This window comes from Oncorhynchus keta, chromosome 36 (genome assembly GCF_023373465.1).
Source record: "Oncorhynchus keta strain PuntledgeMale-10-30-2019 chromosome 36, Oket_V2, whole genome shotgun sequence".
In the NCBI taxonomy this organism is placed as follows: domain Eukaryota; kingdom Metazoa; phylum Chordata; class Actinopteri; order Salmoniformes; family Salmonidae; genus Oncorhynchus; species Oncorhynchus keta.
The window spans coordinates 10,096,771-10,115,367 of record NC_068456.1 but is presented as its reverse complement, the minus strand read 5'-3'; the positions used below and the strand labels follow the sequence as shown (position 1 = coordinate 10,115,367).

The window sequence follows — 18,597 nt, the reverse complement described above, 5'->3', positions numbered from 1 at the left end:
TTTTTCCATCTTATCTTTGTGCAAGTCAGGTGAAATCACAAGATGGCATTACTGATAAAGGAAATCACATTTTATAGAAAGCAGGACATTGTTCCCTAAGTTTACCAAACTGTGACTTGTCTTTAATACAATTAACAGTAACATTCTCTTGGCATAAAGCAAACATTTGAAAATTACCACATGCAAAGTTGTGGAATGAGATACTTATGTAGACATCCATAGGAAGAAAGTCCACCCTTTCACTTCAGTAAGACAGCATTCAATCTTTGCAACATTCAACTCAAAACTGATTCAATGTGACATTTAGTGCAATTTAGGAAAAAGCTGTGCAGAGGCAGTTGATCAGATATTCACAGCAATGAATCCTAACACCAGCAACAAATTGATACAATGTGCAGTGTTGATGTGCATTACAGCATAAATTAGGTCTAACACTTGACATCTTCCAGACCTGGCCACCCTTCAATGCAACCTTAGGGGCCTAACTCAGGGACAAGAAGTTATTATGGAAAGGGAGGATATGTCTACAAAGGTATCAAGATATTTGGGGAAATGTTTTGACTGGTCCATGTTCCATGCCGGGCTCAGTAGCGGGTGGGAGGGTTTCCCTTCAGTTGGTCTCAGTTGTTATACAGAGAGCTGACAGAGCCAGGCCCCCTCGCGCTGGTCCACGTACACACCCTATAAAAAAAAAAAACTCAGTCACAAGTCAAATCTAACCAGCCTACACCGATATCAAACCAACAATATCATACACTGACTTAAACAGTGATGGAATAAAGACTGGAATTCTAGTACCATAGAGACATCTAGCAGCTGACCATCCCCCTCACAGCCACAATAGAACAAAGACATGAGGTATGTTTCCTCAGTCTACATTCAACAGACTCTTGACAAAGGCATTGTGAAAGGGCAGTTTGTTGGTGGGAATTTGCACACGCCTATGGAACCTGGAAAGTACGCACAGCTAACAGCAACAGTGGGATATGTCTTCATTGGTTAATGGAACCCTAGTTAACACGATGCCCTATGTACCAGGCGGGGTTGAGTGGCGGTTACCACGATGGTGTAAATCATCAGCACTAAGCATGATTTCACATAGATACACGGGATCAGCTTACAGTTCAGCGTCAGGTTTGAATGGCAAAGCGTATCAATGAGAAGCCATTGCTATGGGTACACAGAAGCAAAGGCAGACCCAACACGTCTTCAGAGTGTATCAGGAGAGCTGAGAAGCAGCGTGGTTAGCTGTCCCTGGCCCCATACAGCGGTAAGGTACAAGACTGATAAGTTCTCTCATACTGCAGCCACAGGCCCACACCCACAACCAGCAGCCCCTAGATAAAGTGTGTGTGAAGCAGTAGGGGTGCTTATGTCACCATGGCAGGAAGACAGAGAGGTTGCTTGAATTACAACACCCCACCTACCCACACAAGGGAGCCCACAACCATGGGAGCAGAGCACTGATGCAAGGAGAATGCAAAACATGCTGTCATTCTCAAAAACACTACATTGAACTGCTTTTGGATCATTTCCATACGCCGTATGCACCAGCAGGGAATTTTTCTAAAAGAATGAAGAAGCTTTCATATTAGGCTATGTAATAGGGTTGGGCACTGTAGCTAGATACAAAACATTTATTTTCCTTTGTGTGTGTCAGGATTGTTATTCATATCCCACTATGACGCTGTGTGAATCACTACCACTACTATTAAGAGACTTCTCAATTAACCACTAGTCTGAAAACAAATTGAATGGGAGGCAGACCCAGTCAGCAGAGGCATCAGCACAATGGGATAATGTTACAATTATGCAGGTTGGTTGCCAGTTGCCTCAGGACAACAACAAAAAGTCCAACTCGCTATGTTTATCTGACTTCCCTAATGGATGTAAGAAATTATCTGCATGTCTAGGACGTTTTCCTGCAAGGTTTAGTGACGTGTGTAAGCATGTCACACAAATGCAAGTCCGTAATTGTTTTATTTTTATGTTGATCTGATTCCATCGGAGTGTTCCTACTGGTGAAGGTCAGGGCCATACAGAGAGAAATGACTCTGGTCTAGACAAGACAAACCCGAACTGGAAACAGGCACCTCTTCACTTGATTCGTTTCCAATGGACACATTGCATGAGTGGAATTCTAGACGTTGAACCCATCAGTGACAGAGATATTACGACCATGGCCTTAGTTTGACATTTGACTCAGCAGCACGGCTTCAATGACGTGTGATTAAACCACTTTTTTTTGTTTTTTTATTACAGCAGGGCTTTAACACAGATGGAGAGAGTATAAACAAGAGTCATTCATAACTAGACTTTGTTTTGTACCATAAAAAGTCAGAAAGGGAAAGATTTTACAGAGACTACATGCGAGTCTAACGTTTAAAATGTGACAGACAGCATGTCTGTTTGACGAGATTCAAGCATGTTCAGACCAGAAATAATAGTTGTCTGGCAAAGAAAACCCACGGTGGTCAACTCAGACAGAGGAGTAGTGTCCATGTGACAACCTTAACAGTACATGAACTCTAAAGCTGAAACCCGTTGTTGATCCCACGGTTGTATATTTAGTTGGGTGTCCTTAAACCCCTTTGGCTGATGTTGTACCCACGCCCCTCCCTCCCAGTGATATAGCAGTGTAGTCCTGTGCGAGCTTTCAAAAAACTTCCCCTTGTGAATTTGGAGCGACGCATGCTGGGAAATGTAGGCAGCAGAAGGGTGTCCTGTCTAGATGATAACAAAATCTAGCAATTACAGCCTATTGTCCCTCCCTCCAAACTCACTGAACCCATCATCAGTCTAACCAGGAAGTGGTGTCTGCAACAACCTCTTTCAATCACATGCAGACATCTGGGTGGAGTTTTAGGTGGAATCTACAAGGAAAATTAGAAGCATGTCAAAACCTGTTTAACCATTGAGATAAACCATCAGGCTTTCCTGGTCGACCAAACCATAAAGTCCAAGATTAGTATTTTCTATTAGATTCCACTAAAAAGAATATGTAGGGGGGAAAATATAGAAGTGTTTACCATTGTCTGATCCCAAGTGCCAGAAAACATTTTTTACTGCAGGTGACTATGTATTTCCAGGTACTCTAGTGTTTCCAGGTACTCTAGTGTTTCCAGGTACTCTAGACAGGAAATCAGATTTTTCCGTTCTGTATTCAACATCATACTATCCAGCCAGCTATTGTACTGTACAAAAAAAGTACCTCTACCAGCCTGTGGACTTGTACAGCATGCCTGTCATAATCCCAGCAGCAACAGTGTTGATGTCATCCTCTGCTAACCGTGCCTTCTCGATGGCCACCCCCAAACACACTGTACATCAAAGCTGAGGACACAAAAGCATACAGGTGAATTAATGCCACATTATCTCAATAGAAACAACAATAACAGTATGCCAATGTGTGGCACTGCTCAAATGACACCAACGACTGCGTCAATCCTCTGGTGGGGAATGACGGGCACTCACCCAGTGAGCCAAGTGTGTTCGCCCATGTCGCTCCTTGGAGGGTCACCAGATTTAGGAACCTAAAAGTGAGGATATCATATCCATTAAAAACACAGACGTCTAAACATCAACTCTGACAAAGTCCATGTGATACAAGGGTTGATTTACGATTAGGGGTTCTAGTAAAATGGCCGCGTATTGAAAACGTGACACATGCCCGTTGAAGTTATGCTTCAGTTTATATGGAAATCCTATATCAAAAAGGTTAACCATGCGTTGAGGTGATCAGGCAAAGTGACAAACAGCCTGTCAGATGATAATGTAGTTAGACTGCTGTACCTTCATGATTGATCTGATTCAGCTTCAGACATGCACAAACAGTTAAACTGCACATGACACTGTCTATCTTCTAACAGCGAACAGCTGGAAAAAGAATGACCCTGGTCAAACCAATATTCCAACTGGAGCCGGCATTACAGTGAACACAATCTACCCGTGGCCAAGGCAGACTTCGCCCTCCTTCTCCTGTCCTGACAGGGACTAAGTCATGTGATTGCTGGGGATGTCAAGAGCGCTGACAAGGCCTATAAACCCAGCTGTGTTACACAGCACTAAAAAGTCAGGTGTGTCGACAAAGGCGTGTTAAGCACAGGTTATACCCTGATGAAGACAGCTTGGCTGTCGAAACGTTGGTAATTACATTTTTGCACCTGAGCTCCTAGAGTGTGCGGCTCTCTTTTATTTTCAAGTTTTCTGCTCCGCTGGCCAGCACCTCGCCTAAGGAGGTGTGCGTTTCTTTTTCTTCTAGAGTGTTAAGCACAGGGTCATTCAATGGCCGGGTGAGTGTGACATAATCTCAGTGAAAGCAACAGCGTAGGTCAGATTTACAACAAAACACCATCATATAGGGCTACTATATCCAGTTTTCCATGGAAAAATGTGTTATTACTGATACCGACTGGGGGAAATGATGATGCTGCCTATCAGCATTATAAATTCAGCCAAGAGGTTTGGTGAGAATCAATTTCAGCAAATGTAGAGGTATATAATTCAGTGCTTCCCCCCTCTCTAGCAGTGGTCTGATCCCATCAGCAGTTTACCTTTGGACCACAGAGTAAGATCCTCACTGTGAACTAAGCAGGAGGTCCAGTGTTAATAATTACACATGATGGATTAATGTCATGTCACTTAGCAGCATATACTTTGAGTAGATTTAAGTCCCAAATAATCGCCTCATATCTGTAAGGGAAAGCCAAGACTAACCTTTCAAGTGGTTATCCTTTTGGAGTTTAGTTGGAACCGATACATAATGCAGATTGTTCACACAACCGATAAGATTGAGGTTGGCCAAAAATCTTGATCCTTACATTATGACCCATATAGATGCATTTAAATACCTTTACAAAGATCAAATGGAACCCTTGAATCATTGTACCAGCGCAATCATAATGGAGAGCATGACAAGTTATCAACCAGCCATATGAAATATTTTGACACATACTGAACAAATTGGTGAAGACTGCCCTCTGCTGGTTGATACCAGAATGAGTAATTATCGTATACTGAAAAAGTGATTGAGACGAACATAACTCTTAATCTGCTTTGTCTTTCAAATCCAGAAATAACTTGTGAAGGAGATCCAATTTAATCACGGCCTCCAAAAGACCATTCATTTGTGCAAAGACGGGGGATTGACTGTACATTACGTGGCTTAGACCAAGCCATGTCTTTGGTCTCGGATAGTCCTATGAGGAGCCCGTTGAGAGCTCCAACCGCAGCACCTAAAAAGCAACACAAACAAGAATTTACACAAGTATATTTGTCATTTCATACAGGCTCAAGAGTGAGACTAAGGGTAAAAACAAGATTTCACATGTAATACAACAGCCTCCGATGGTGAAGAAAGCAATGTTCAAATCTATTAGAAGTTATTAGCACCGGACCCCCAGAATGTGCGTTATTCCAGGGGACGATTCGGACGGGATTCTTTTTCCCCCCCAAACTCTTGTAATTATGATTTTATTTATTTATATTTTATAAATTGACATTGTGACGGAAATATGGAGGGTGAAGATATTTAAACAGGTTCAGGCGATAACAGGCTACACTGAACTTGGTTCCAACGTTTCTAAACCATATATAGTCGCCATAATATTTGAATTGAGGAAGTGTGATCATAATCATTAGGATAGTTTAGCGATCCTTAGTAGAAGACGTCCTAAACGCCCCCCAGCCTTCAGATGTGCATCAAACAGCGCACTTGATATGCGTTTTTAGGCTATGGATGAGAAAGCGAACTCGTCATTTCCAAACGTTTAGCGCAGTTGTATGCGGCTTTGCGATCTATTAACAGCAAAGGTTGCATTACATTTGCGCTATTTTTTTTTAATGATGCGTATGGCGATGGTTATGCATTCGCAAACGTATAAACAAAAGAATTCACTGTGAAAGTTGATACATGAAGGCCTTCATACAGTATATAGCCCATGCGCAGCACTTCGTTAAATTGATAGGATCAGTTATTGTTTTATTTCTCAAACCACGAGCAACACCTGTCAAACTCAGACATTTCTCTCGAAACACGGGACCAGCATTATCAGAGGACCTTGGAGTTTGCCAAAACAATAGGTTATTCTGGCTGGAATTGTTACTCTCCTGCCATGGCAGATTCGGACGGGACTAAAATTACAGTTGTGCTCATGCACATAATTACATTACCCGACCTCCCCCAGTAAAACTAAACACACCCGATGTGTTGTATTGTAGATCCAGGTCCTGAATCTGGCAGATTCCACGTTTGTGAACCAAAGTCATTCATTATACTAACTGGAACTCACATGTGTAAAATATCTTGGATCCACATTGAGAGGGGGTTCATCCCAGCCACTGCGTGAGGAGAGAAAAACACACAGAAAATAGTCAGCTGATGCTCATGGCCACATCAATTAGGTCGAATTGAATTGCAGTCTTTCCATATCACGTTGAGAAATAATTGACGCCGAATTCAGTGTTTGAATATTCAGGCGATACTCCACCCTTACTGGGTCCACTTGATGATGTATTGTCCATGTTTCCTAATTTACCTGTTAATGTCTTCCTTCCTGGCTCAGTTAGTGAAATGATGTAGTTCACTTACTTTAATCAAGGAATTAGCTATTAGCGCACCTAGGTAAAGGTAACTAGATGGCTTGCAATTTATCATTAGCCTATATACCAGCTATTCTGGGGAGCATTTAATTCAAACCCAGGCTGCTTGTTAGCTATCTATGCTATGTTAGCTAGCGCTTCCTCGTCTTGTTTCTGGCTAACTTAACGCGAGCTAGCTAACGTTAGCTATCTTCTGAGTATGGTACGGTAGCTAATTTACTATTACTGAATACTTATCTCTATACCTTAGCTAGCTACCGTTAGCTTCTTTGAAATTCTTGGGTGTACTATTAGTTTCTCAACTCCGACACAGTTAGATAATAGTTTCAAAAAATGTAGCTAGTTACAGTATTAGTTAGTCACACAGTAGAGTGACCGCTAGCTAGTAACGTTAGCAACCAAAGATGGTGGATAAATTTAAGCGAGTTCACGCAGGCCTTTTAGCGTTGACAGTTTCAGTCAACTTAACTGGGTGTGTCTCCCTTAGACATCAATGCAATAGCAGCTGGGTCTGGTCTACATAGTTGACTTTCATTAAACTAGAAAAAAGCTGGGGGAAAACAGCGAGTGTAGTATCTCGCTTCCAATTGAGTTTCAATTTAAGGAGCTTTATTGGCATGGGAAACATGTTTAAATTGCACAAGCAAGTGAAATAGATAATAAACAAATAACAGTAAACATTACACTCAAAAAAAGTTCAGAAAGACTAAAGACATGTCAAATGTCATATGATGTCTATATACAGTGTTGTAATGATGTACAAAAGGGAAAATAAATAAACATAAATGTAGGTTGTGTTTGTTCTTCACTGGTTGCCCTTTTCTTGTGGTAGAAGTCACAAATCGTGCTGCTGTGATTGCATGCTGTGGTAATTTCACTTAATAGATATGGTAGTTTATCAAAATTGAATTTGTTTTTCAAATTCTTTGTGGGTCTGTGTAATCTGAGGGAAATGTGTGTCTCTAATATGGTCATACATTTGGCAAGAGGTTAGGGTGTGCAGCTCAGTTTCCACCTCATGTTGTGGGCAGTGTGCGTATAGCCCGTCTCCTCTTGAGAGCCAGGTCTGCCTTCAGCGGCCTTTCACATAGTCAAAGATTTCCTTAATTTTGGGTCAGTCACAGTGTTCAGGTATTCTGCCACTGTGTACTCTCTGTTTAAGGTCAAATAGCATTATAGTTTGCACTGTTTTTTTGTCAATTCTTTCCAATGTGTCAAGTAATTATCTTTTTGTTTTCTCATTTTATTTATTTATTTTCACCTTTATACTCATGATTTGGTTTTGTCTAATTGTGGTGCTGTCCAGCTTGCTTAGGGGGCTCTTCTCCAGGTTCATTTCTCTGTAGGTGATGGCTTTGTTATGGAAGGTTTGGGAATCCCTTCCTTTTAGGTGTTTGTAGAATTTAACTCTTTTCTGGATTTTGAAAATTAGCGGGTATCGGTCTATAGTTCCATGATCTCGCCATCACGGTTGACAACTCCATTGTGTCCTCCTCCCAGAGCGCTAATAACCTTGGCGTGATCCTGGACAACACCCTGTCGTTCTCAACTAACATCAAGGCGGTGGCCCGTTCCTGTAGGTTCATGCTCTACAACATCCGCAGAGTACGACCCTGCCTCACACAGGAAGCGGCGCAGGTCCTAATCCAGGCACTTGTCATCTCCCGTCTGGATTACTGCAACTCGCTGTTGGCTGGGCTCCCTGCCTGTGCCATTAAACCCCTACAACTCATCCAGAACGCCGCAGCCCGTCTGGTGTTCAACCTTCCCAAGTTCTCTCACGTCACCCCGCTCCTCCGCTCTCTCCACTGGCTTCCAGTTGAAGCTCGCATCCGCTACAAGACCATGGTGCTTGCCTACGGAGCTGTGAGGGGAACGGCACCTCAGTACCTCCAGGCTCTGATCAGGCCCTACACCCAAACAAGGGCACTGCGTTCATCCACCTCTGGCCTGCTCGCCTCCCTACCACTGAGGAAGTACAGTTCCCGCTCAGCCCAGTCAAAACTGTTCGCTGCTCTGGCTCCCCAATGGTGGAACACACGCCCTCACGACGCCAGGACAGCGGAGTCAATCACCACCTTCCGGAGACACCTGAAACCCCACCTCTTTAAGGAATACCTAGGATAGGATAAAGTAATCCTTCTCACCCCCCTTAAAATATTTAGATGCACTATTGTAAAGTGGCTGTTCCACTGGATGTCATAAGGTGAATGCACCAATTTGTAAGTCGCTCTGGATAAGAGCGTCTGCTAAATGACTTAAATGTAATGTAAATGTAATTCTGCTCCGCATCCATTATTTGGTGTTTTACATTGTACACAGAAGATATTTTTGCAGAATTCTGCATGCAAGGTCTCAATTTGGTGTTTGTCCCATTCTGTAAATTAATGGTTGGTGAGCGGACCCCAGACCTCACAACTGTAAAGAGCAATGGGTTCTATAACTGATTCAAGTATCCTAATTGGTATGTCAAATTTCATGTTCGTTTTGATGGCATAGAAGGCCCTTCTCGCCTTGTCTATCAGATCGTTCACAGCTTTGTGGAAGTTACCTGTGGCGGTGATGTTTGTCAGAGGTATGTATAATTTGTGTGCTCTAAGGCAACTGTGTCTAGGTGGAATTTGTATTCGTGGTCCTGGTAACTGGACCATTTTTGGAACACAATTTTTTTTGTCTTACTGAGATTTACTGTCAGGGCCCAGGTCTGACAGCATCTGTGCAGAAGATCTAGGTGCTGCGGTAGGCCCTCCTTGGTTGAGAACAGAAGCACCAGATCATCAGCAAACAGTAGACATTTGCTTCCCCTTTCCTCTCTGCAGCCACCAAATGACGTCACTCAAAAAGCCGTAAAGGCAAGGTTCGATGTCCTTTGTTTGGCTCGACAAATACATTTGGTATTTAGGTGGTTCGAAAATGAAAGGGTGGAGGTTATTACGATTTAATTTAATAAAGTGTACTATTTACATGTTATCTTAACAAGTAATAGACTGAAGGCGAATAATGTAACTGTTTTAATAGTGTTTGCGACCGTTTTCACGACACCAGGCACATGCTATGTCCTGTCCAATGACGTCTGTTCCTCTCTGGTTCATTGCCCAATGAAATTCGAGATACATTGCGTGCTGCGCAGAAGCGGTATATATCATGGATTGAAAATGCATGTGGCTGGCTTGCCACACACTGTCCTTCAACGCGTTAAGACAATCCACAGTATTTAAAATCAGTGACGATACGCAGCCATTGCCAAGGCTTGATATCCGTGTGGACGCTGGTTGTGATCTGACAGAGGTGCGGCAGAATCGACTAATTTCGTCGAGGGTCAAGACAACGAATCTAGAAGGATAAAAGCCCGGTAAATAGTCATCTCGAGAACATTATTAACTTGCACCATCGCTTATTTCGGTATAATTGTTCATACGTCAAATTTGACTACATAACCAGCCTTATAATTTTAAAACATGACGATACAACGTCTTGGTTATGCGAAATATAGCCATCTTGCCATGTCTATTGCAATGAGCATTATGCCGGGTGATATGCTCGGGCCACGGTTTGGTGGCAATTCCTGTCAAAAAAAATCATTCTCGTAACGGGGGGGGACTTCTGATGACACTGAATCTGCTGTTTAAAATCGTATGAAGCCAGCTCTCGAGCCTTGGCTCTCGTTTTATGCCCTCTAGCTGCATGTGTCATCGATGCTGGATTTGAGTCTTGTCAACCTTCCAAAATGATCCACATGATCAGTGACTGAAGACATGTTCATTGTTTAATGTATTATGCTTCTACGATCAGTACTATGCTGCTTGATCAATAGGGAAATATGTGTCTGATAAAATCAATTGAATAATGCATGAATACGCAAAAAAAAAACAGTCCATGGTGAATGCTCGGTGCTATTTTTATGGCGGGGGGGATGAATTCACGCCGCTGTGAGTATTTGTGTCTAGTCTGAGCGAGAGCGCCTTCTGAGCTAAAAATGCGGAATTAATAAAACATACATTACCAGCTCTCTTTGGTCGATATAGCTACCGGCATCCGCCCTGCGACAATGTTGCTTTGTCATTCACTATAGTTCTTGGATGTCATTTTAGAATTAGATTATGTTTTGGGCACAAGAAAGCAATAATTTTTTTATACATCTGTCTGTTGTAATGCGGCCTTTTAGTCACAGCCGATTTAATCCACTCCCATCATGCATTGTGCTCATCCCAACCCTTAACTGTATTTCCTGTTTATTGTTGCTGCTTTGTCTGGTAATTTTCTGTCATTGTGGCGTAAATCAAACTCAAATGTAATGTATTAACTAACAGTCTGTAATTATCAATAATTTGTTGTTTTGCTCAAGCTCACCACACCTACTTAAGCAGTCGTTTTTTTGTTTCATTTCCTCTAGGCAACGTAATGCAAAGCACTTCCTCGGTACACAATTCAACTCCACGTTTCGATAGTGAAAGTACAATTATGTCAATGTTTTAACCTGTGATATTCAACCGTTCTTGTTTATTTGTGATATTGGATGTGACGTTAATTTGTAACGATGACATACAGCTATCTGGCTAGGCAGCTGACAGTAGTTTTTACTTTTTCTCTCTCTCTTTTAGGAGTGGTGGAATCTGTTGACCCTGTAATTATAACAAGACCACAAGTTACACACATTGACATTTAGGGCCTGGTCAAATGGAGGACTCGGAAACTGATTTGACTTCGTCTGAACCGGACGCACTTGGTGCAGACTTCATCACAGTGGAACTGGACACCCAGCCCATAGAATATGTTGTCAAGTGGGCAGAGGTCGGGTCTAAGTTCACAATATCCTGTGTGAAAAAGGAGGCGGACGAGGGATCTGGCCTGAATCTTGACCAGGTGAAGGCAGAGCCAGATGAGCCCTTCTTTGCCCAGTATGAGGAGGAGTTCCCTGGCTGTGACATTGCAGAACAGAGTGTCATAGTAAACGACTCTGATGAGGACGACCACACTGAGCCGGGGAGTAGCCATCTGGTCCCTGTAGGAGATGGCTCTGATTCAGGCTCGGAGAAAGGGGAATATAGCTCACCAGGGGGAAACTACAGCTGCAACTACTGTGGGAAGTGCTACAGTCATTCCTCAAGCCTCTCAAGACACCAGCAATTGCACACAGGAAAGGCACCCCTACCCCCAAACAAGCAAATGGATGCAGGGTCAGGTGAGGGGAACAAATATAAATGCACACAGTGTGCAATGCGATTCAAAAGCAGAAGAGCTCTTGGCACTCATATGAGAACACATCGGGGCATGAGAGTTTACCCATGCAACATCTGTGGGAAGGATTTTAACCACAGCTCCAGCTTGTCGCGTCATAGGCTCATCCACAAAAAAGGGAAGGGTATTCCCTCTGGTGCTCGACCTGCAGAAATCAGTTATGTCCGCCGCCCGCCAGGCAGCAGGAAAAATAAAAAGCAGGCTGGCGCGAAGAAGATCCCTGGCGAGAAGAAGATCCCGATCGTGAAGAACCTCCCCGGAGAGAAGTTCTACGCGTGTACACAATGTGACATGACCTTCAAGAACTCCATTGGCCTCTCGAAACACCAAGTCTCTCATGTCAAGGATCTTCTGAATAACTATGCCCAGGGTAAAGACAGTCTCACCAAGTCCTCAGACTTGAAAATACGCCTCAAGTTGTGCTCGAGGGACAAACCCAACTTCTACACCCTCTGCAAGAAAAACAAGCGGTCAAGAGCTGCCAAGCGCCAGCGGCAGCGCCAAACATCAGTCTCTGAGGAAGAGGAAGGACAATATGCATGCGAGCAGTGTGACAAGCACTTCAGCCAGGTGCAGAGCCTCGCCAGGCACCAGCAAATGCACAAGGGAGACAAGTTCAGCTGCTCTTACTGTAAAAAGACCTTCGCCAGGTTGTCCAACCTCCACCACCATGAGAGATCTCACTCCACAGGGGGCAAGTACGAATGCACCACCTGCAACAAGACATTTGTGCACTCGTCTAGCTACTCCAGGCACAAGCGGCAGCATGCCGAGGAGGCCCACCAGCGCCAGTGGAAGGGCATAGATGAGATGGCACCACTTGATTCAGACTCTGAGTGAGAGCAGTAGTGGTCTGCTCTCAACTACCCACACACAGCTTACTACTCTGGCTTTCAGGGGTTGGGAGGTTTTTGGGGATCTTGTTTCGGACTTAAATTGGCATTACTCTTGAGTATATAATGTGTGTGTGATGATGACAGCAAATTGCATATTTCTTTTCCTAGATTACACTGACTGTGTTGTCCTCTGCTGCCCATGCAAATAAATATTTAGATTTATTTTGTTCACATTCCCTTTTGGTCTGGGTTAGCTACGGGGTTAGGGTGAAAGTGTTGCTAGAGTCTTGCCAGATGTGAAGTATACTGTACCATCTGTGTAGTATATCAGCCGTGTTAGTAAGCCACCCTTGCTACACATCATCAAAATAAAACCGCTATAAAATGCTTCTGCTGTTGAGCAAACCCATTTCCTCTTTTTCTGTATATAATCTATTTTTTATCTCTGTGACATGACAAGGGTCAAAAGGAACCTTGCCATCAAACTAAATCAGGATTTGACCTCTAGGGGATTAATGTGATGTCTGCATGACACCACACATAGTCCCTGGTTCAATCAAGCTTCTATGGTTTATCTTCAAGATTTACTGTATCTGTTCAGTTCACGCAAGTAATCTATGATGCTCAAACCAACCATCAATAAAATCAAAACAGTGAAGTACTTTATGAGAAACTAAAGAAGGTTGATGAATCCAGGAATTTCCAATAAATGTGCTAAGATGAATCCTTCAATCAGAACTGGCACGTGTTCCTTTCCCATCCCCTACTCAACATCACTTGTTTATGATCTCAATGGCAACACACAGTGGTGAAATTAAAAAACAAAACAAAATATAGATCTCTTTCTATATATTTGGGATTTAATTACGTTGTTGCATCTTTTTTTGTTGTTGAAACTGCTAGCATTGAGTGCTCAACCAAGTTGTTATGTAGTATGAGTGCTTAGACAGTTTAGTTCTACTACAAAGAGTTCAGATGAACATTCAGATTGTTGATTTAAGGATTTTAATGTCGAAATATGAAGTCCAATCATATCCTTAGAACTTGAAAATACTGTATGTGGTATTTGTCAACATATACTGACTGCAATTACCACAAAGTATAAAATTGACTCCATATATATGTATGCATGATGAATATAACTTGAGAATAGTTACAATATATGTTGTTTTTACATCTGCTGTGCGTGTGTGTAAAACATTGCATTTGTGAAAGTGAGAATAATTGAGATATTTAATATGTGCAGTGTATTTTGACAAATACCTTCAAATATTCCTGGGATTAGGGATTTCATATTTTGTACAAGTATTTGTCTATTGAGGTTGTAGGGGAAACTGCACTACTTATTTATGAATTGGGAACAAAGGTGCAATTTAAATGGCAGTGAATGTGATTCACAATGGCTATAGTTGAAAACATCTTTTCGGTGGCAAAGCCTTCCCCATTTGCCCCAAAGTTCCACCTTTTCAGATGTAACCTCTCACAAAATCCATTACTATTCACAGAAATATTATCAAGTGCTGTCAACTACTTACTGTATATCATCAAAGCTTTCAAATAATGCTTGTATACATGCATAGCCAGATGGATTTTATTTTCCAGTTAAAACTGTTCAATTATCTGTTGAAAGTGCTCAACTTATCTCCTTGTTTGATGTTTATATTTGCTTTAAACACAACCAGGGTACTCTAAACAATTATCGACATTTGACCTTGTGAATACCATTTTTACTGTTTAAATTGGAATTTAATTGTCACATCTAACCTTGTTTCTTTTTCTTATTTCTTGAAAGTGTATAGAGGCATGTATCGAGCACAGACCCGGTGTATCGAGCACAGACCCGGTCTATTGCATCCACACTGATAATTGAAGAGAAAAAAAAATGATGAAAAAAAACTTGGTACCTTCCTTGTATTTATGTAAGTTAATGTTTGTTTGAAGAGCTAAATTCCCCTGGTTTCCCTTCAAAACAGACCTTCATTGAGTTCAGTTTGGTTTGGTTTTCAGTTGTGGTTCTGGCCTTTTTTCTCCAGTGGCAAACAATATTCTCCTCTCTTGTTTTTCAGCAATCTCTGCCTTTTTAGATTCTGAAACTCATCGTTTTCTTTTTTCGCTGTCATTATTTCTTTTTTTTTGATGCAGCGGACCTACATCCTATAGAGAGGTGTATGTTTTTTGTATTGTGTTTGCCATTTAGAATACAGTTGACTTGTTTTTGTCTTGCGTTTTTGTAATAAACCATTCATGAAAGAAAGGCTGGCTCCATGATGTCCTGGATATATTTAAAAATGAGTAGGCCTTCTGTCGTTTACAGAATATTGGAACAACTAAATCAGTTAAGTTGATAACTCGATTGTGCGTTAACACTGTTCAGTGGTTCTTGACTAATGAGTATATATATATTTTTTTTTTTGTGGATTATGTTGAATGAGTTAAATTGTTAAGCTACTGTTGATAATTCACCTGTGATTTGATGTCCCCCAACTAGATGGCAGCAAAACACTTAAAATAAAATAAAAAAAGAAGTCCGTCAGCTTGACCCATTACAGAAACGGAAGATGTTTTTCTTCCTTTTACAAAAAATTGTTAGAGAATTGTTTTTGCACCGATTTTATTTATCAGGTCTTCTACTAGTATTTAAGAAAATTAAATGTTTATTGGCTAACTCAACCTTATAATGACATTTTGTTTTCTTTATCTGCTTCCAAAAATATCTCACAGGGCCAAAAACAATTAGGGCTCAATTCCATCTGTATCGCCCCAAGTGTTACAGACAAGCACACTAGAAATGTAAAGGTAATTTCCCATTGAACCCTCATCTGCAGCGGTTACTGTGAATCCAGTCTCCGCTATAACGCAGGAACATTGACTGTAAATTTCAATCAGGCTGTAACGCTGAATTTCAACAAACCAGATTGAATGGAGCCCTTCGTGTGTAAAAGACATGCAACTAATAGTATTTGTCTCACAGCCTGAAATCCAGAACCTGTTTTGCTAACATTCCGCTCTTTGTACTCCTTGTCATTGCCGAAAACACGTTTAGCAGGGCAAGGAATGGAATGATAGCTAAACAGACTGGGACCCAAGCTACTTGTCCCAGAGGAATCCTACTCACTGTTCCTCTTGATTTATGTTGATTCAGATTTGTGTCAGCTACATAAATAATAAGTCAAATACTATTTTATCTAGAGATATTGGCACAGCTTATCACACAACAACCTCTGTCACATTTAAAAAGACAGCGATTTGAATCAAACAACTATAGCACACTAAAACCTCGAGGGGACCCACACCGCCCAGAAAAGTGCTCTTCTAATTTCTGTTAGGCTACTCTGCAACCACTCAAAGGAATTTGTAAGGACAGAGTGAGAGAGTGGGCCAAAAAAAATAAAGTTTCTATTAGAATTCAGGCTTTGCAGCTGTGGAGTTTCTGGGCCCTCAAAGTGAGGCAATAACATTTGCCATTGTTGCCAGGCTAGAGGGCTCAGACTTCCTGGCAACCCTAAACTAAATTACCCAGGCTTTTCTGTGGGCCTAGAAACGAGCTCTGTGTTCTGCAACAAAAAGGGCATTGAGATGAGGGGAGAGATGGCCTCCCCGGGCTCCTGAAAAGCCAACTCCGAGCCAATGAATGAAGGCAGAGGGCTCGCTCTATGAGAACCGCTGTGGGAAATGGTAGTGATGTCATTATGAATGCATTTCTGAATGTTTTTGTTGCTTACTTCTCTCTGCCCCCATCCCTGTCCCGAAACCCCCCCTCCACTGTGCCCTTCCTGTCTCATTTGGGCTCCATTATTGGGAGCCGACCAATGCAAAAAAAATATACAAAAAATAAGTTAAAAGCCCAGTGCCCAGGACCTCAGCAAGGCACGGTCTCCGTGGAAACAGGAAAACAGTGCTGTGGGGCGTCAGTTCCTCTTTGAGACCAGTGTGGAGGACATGAGATAGAGGAAAGGGTGAGAGAGAGGGCGGATCAGTAGGAATTTGGACACCTTAGAAAACAAATTTGTAAGCACTGATTTATGGGCCTCTTTCTTGAACAAAGGAGTTTTAAGTTGGATCCAGCCTGTGCTCACTCTTGGTTTGTGGAGATTAAGGACCTATTCGTTCACTTCCCTCATTGAATAATGAATGCTACTTGTTACCACATGCCTGTGGAGAGAAATGAAAATGACAGTTTTTCCATAATTTATTGGTTGGTGCAGTAAAGAGAACCTGACATCAATAATGTTCTTATATTTCCATTAATTTGTATGTATTTCTCAGCATCTGATCTTCTTCCATCCTTTCTTGTTCCATGTCATCCTCTTCCACTAGTTTCCCCACATGCCGAAGGCCCCGCATGGTGTGATTGCAGTCATGCAAAATGCCCGTTTCCCCATTAATCTGGTTGATCACCCACCTCCGACTAAGGGCTCTATTCAATCAGCGGTACAGCGTGATAAAAATGTTCCCGTGTTAGCGGAGACTGCATTGGCGGTAAACACTGCGTATGTCCTCTCAAACTGAAATTACCATTACATTTCTATCACGCAATCTATCGCTGCAGCGATACAGACTGAATAAAGATATAAATGCCCCTACGGGCAGGAAGAACAAACAAACAACATATTACCCTGTTAACATGGTCACACAGCTCAGTAGGTGGTGGTGCATTGTGCCAATCCCTGATAAGGCTGATTTTAATGAGGTGAAAACCAACAAGTGCCAAACAAAGGGCAAAACGATTAGATAAGCAACAAGCTAATTACTCACTCTCACAATCAAGTGGAGCTCATTCTCTCTTATGTGATGTTTACGCTACAACATCTCCCCGCAGCCACGTTCAAATCAAGGGTTCGGCTAAATACGGAGAAGGGGAGCTCTGCCCGGCACACAGTACTACACATGTCCATAACAGTGTTCCATGGCGTTGTTTTCCTTCTCAATCAGATGCGTTTCATTTACTTTGGTTGGAGAACACGAAGTGAGAAGGGTATTTTCAAACGGATGGAAATTAAACCATTGTAAAATAAAATAGTGAACTGAACTGAATACAGAGCATTAAAAAGACCGCTGCATTATAATAACATATTTTAATAACCTTTTCTAAGAGTGGCCAGGGGACACATTTAAAAGACACTAACAGAGCTAAGATGTGTCCGGACACATTTAAAAGACACTAACAGAGCTAAGAGTTTGTAATGGTACTATGGTATTGACGTGACTGACGACAGTAAGGTGCCGCAATGCATCACTTCTCAGTCTTCCCAACTGCTACCAGAAAGCTGACCAAGATCCCAGCCAGCGTCAACATTGAAGGTCAAATGTGCTCTGGGACATACTAAGTTGATCCTGTGCAGCGACTGAACACCTCTCAGGACTTTACCCAGTCCCCTGCAAGCTCCGCTTTCCTCCTCACTGCCAATGCTGTGCTGCCTACCCCTCCCTACCCCCCCTTAAGGACATTTACCTACTTATTAGACCCCCACACACACACTCTATTATGTTACGTTAGGAGTAGGGGGGTCTGCAGATTTTGATTCAGGGAGAACATTATTTCAACCATTCTCTCTCTCATATGTAGATTCAGAGCAGCAGTGGATGAAACTTCTGTCTGATCTGATTGATCCCCACTCTGGGGCAGAATATTGGATGTATCACAGCCAGAGTCTGGTACTGTTCTGTTGAATGAAACAAATGGCAGGGAAAAGACAAAAGATTCTATTCAATCTGTATCGCTGAAGCTTTACAGATTCCACGTCAGAAACGTAAAGGTCATTTCCGATTGACCCGACATATGCAGAGCTCACCGTCGATGCAGTCTCCGCTAACATGGGAACATAGACTTTACATTTCAATCACGTTGAGCACAAAGTACACTATGATCACTGCATGGTTTCTGCACGACATGTACGTTTCTGCTGGGAGTGGCTGAAGCAAT

The 18,597-nt window shown here is 42.2% G+C and overlaps 1 protein-coding gene and 1 non-coding gene across 3 annotated transcripts; one reads left to right on the top strand and one right to left on the bottom strand.

Annotated features, from left to right (window-relative positions):
* Nucleotides 1–96: 96 nt before the first annotated feature.
* Nucleotides 97–10,758, bottom strand: LOC118369592 (uncharacterized). The gene is made up of 6 exons (XR_008095045.1): nt 10,604–10,758; nt 6,291–6,339; nt 5,044–5,234; nt 3,475–3,533; nt 3,212–3,333; nt 97–681 (listed from the first exon to the last, which is right to left on the bottom strand). It is a non-coding gene; the product is annotated as an uncharacterized LOC118369592 (transcript).
* On the top strand, nt 9,756–14,928 carry LOC118369590 (zinc finger protein 883). 2 transcript variants are annotated; one of them, XM_035754083.2, is made up of 2 exons: nt 9,756–9,952; nt 11,202–14,928. In XM_035754083.2, the coding sequence occupies exon 2, from the start codon at nt 11,278–11,280 to the stop codon at nt 12,676–12,678; it is 1,401 nt and encodes a 466-aa protein (XP_035609976.1). In that variant the 5' UTR covers nt 9,756–9,952; nt 11,202–11,277; the 3' UTR covers nt 12,679–14,928. The 2 variants fall into 2 exon arrangements, with proteins under 2 accessions (XP_035609976.1, XP_035609977.1); XM_035754084.1 differs by lacking the exon at nt 9,756–9,952 and adding an exon at nt 10,879–11,019.
* Nucleotides 14,929–18,597: the final 3,669 nt, after the last annotated feature.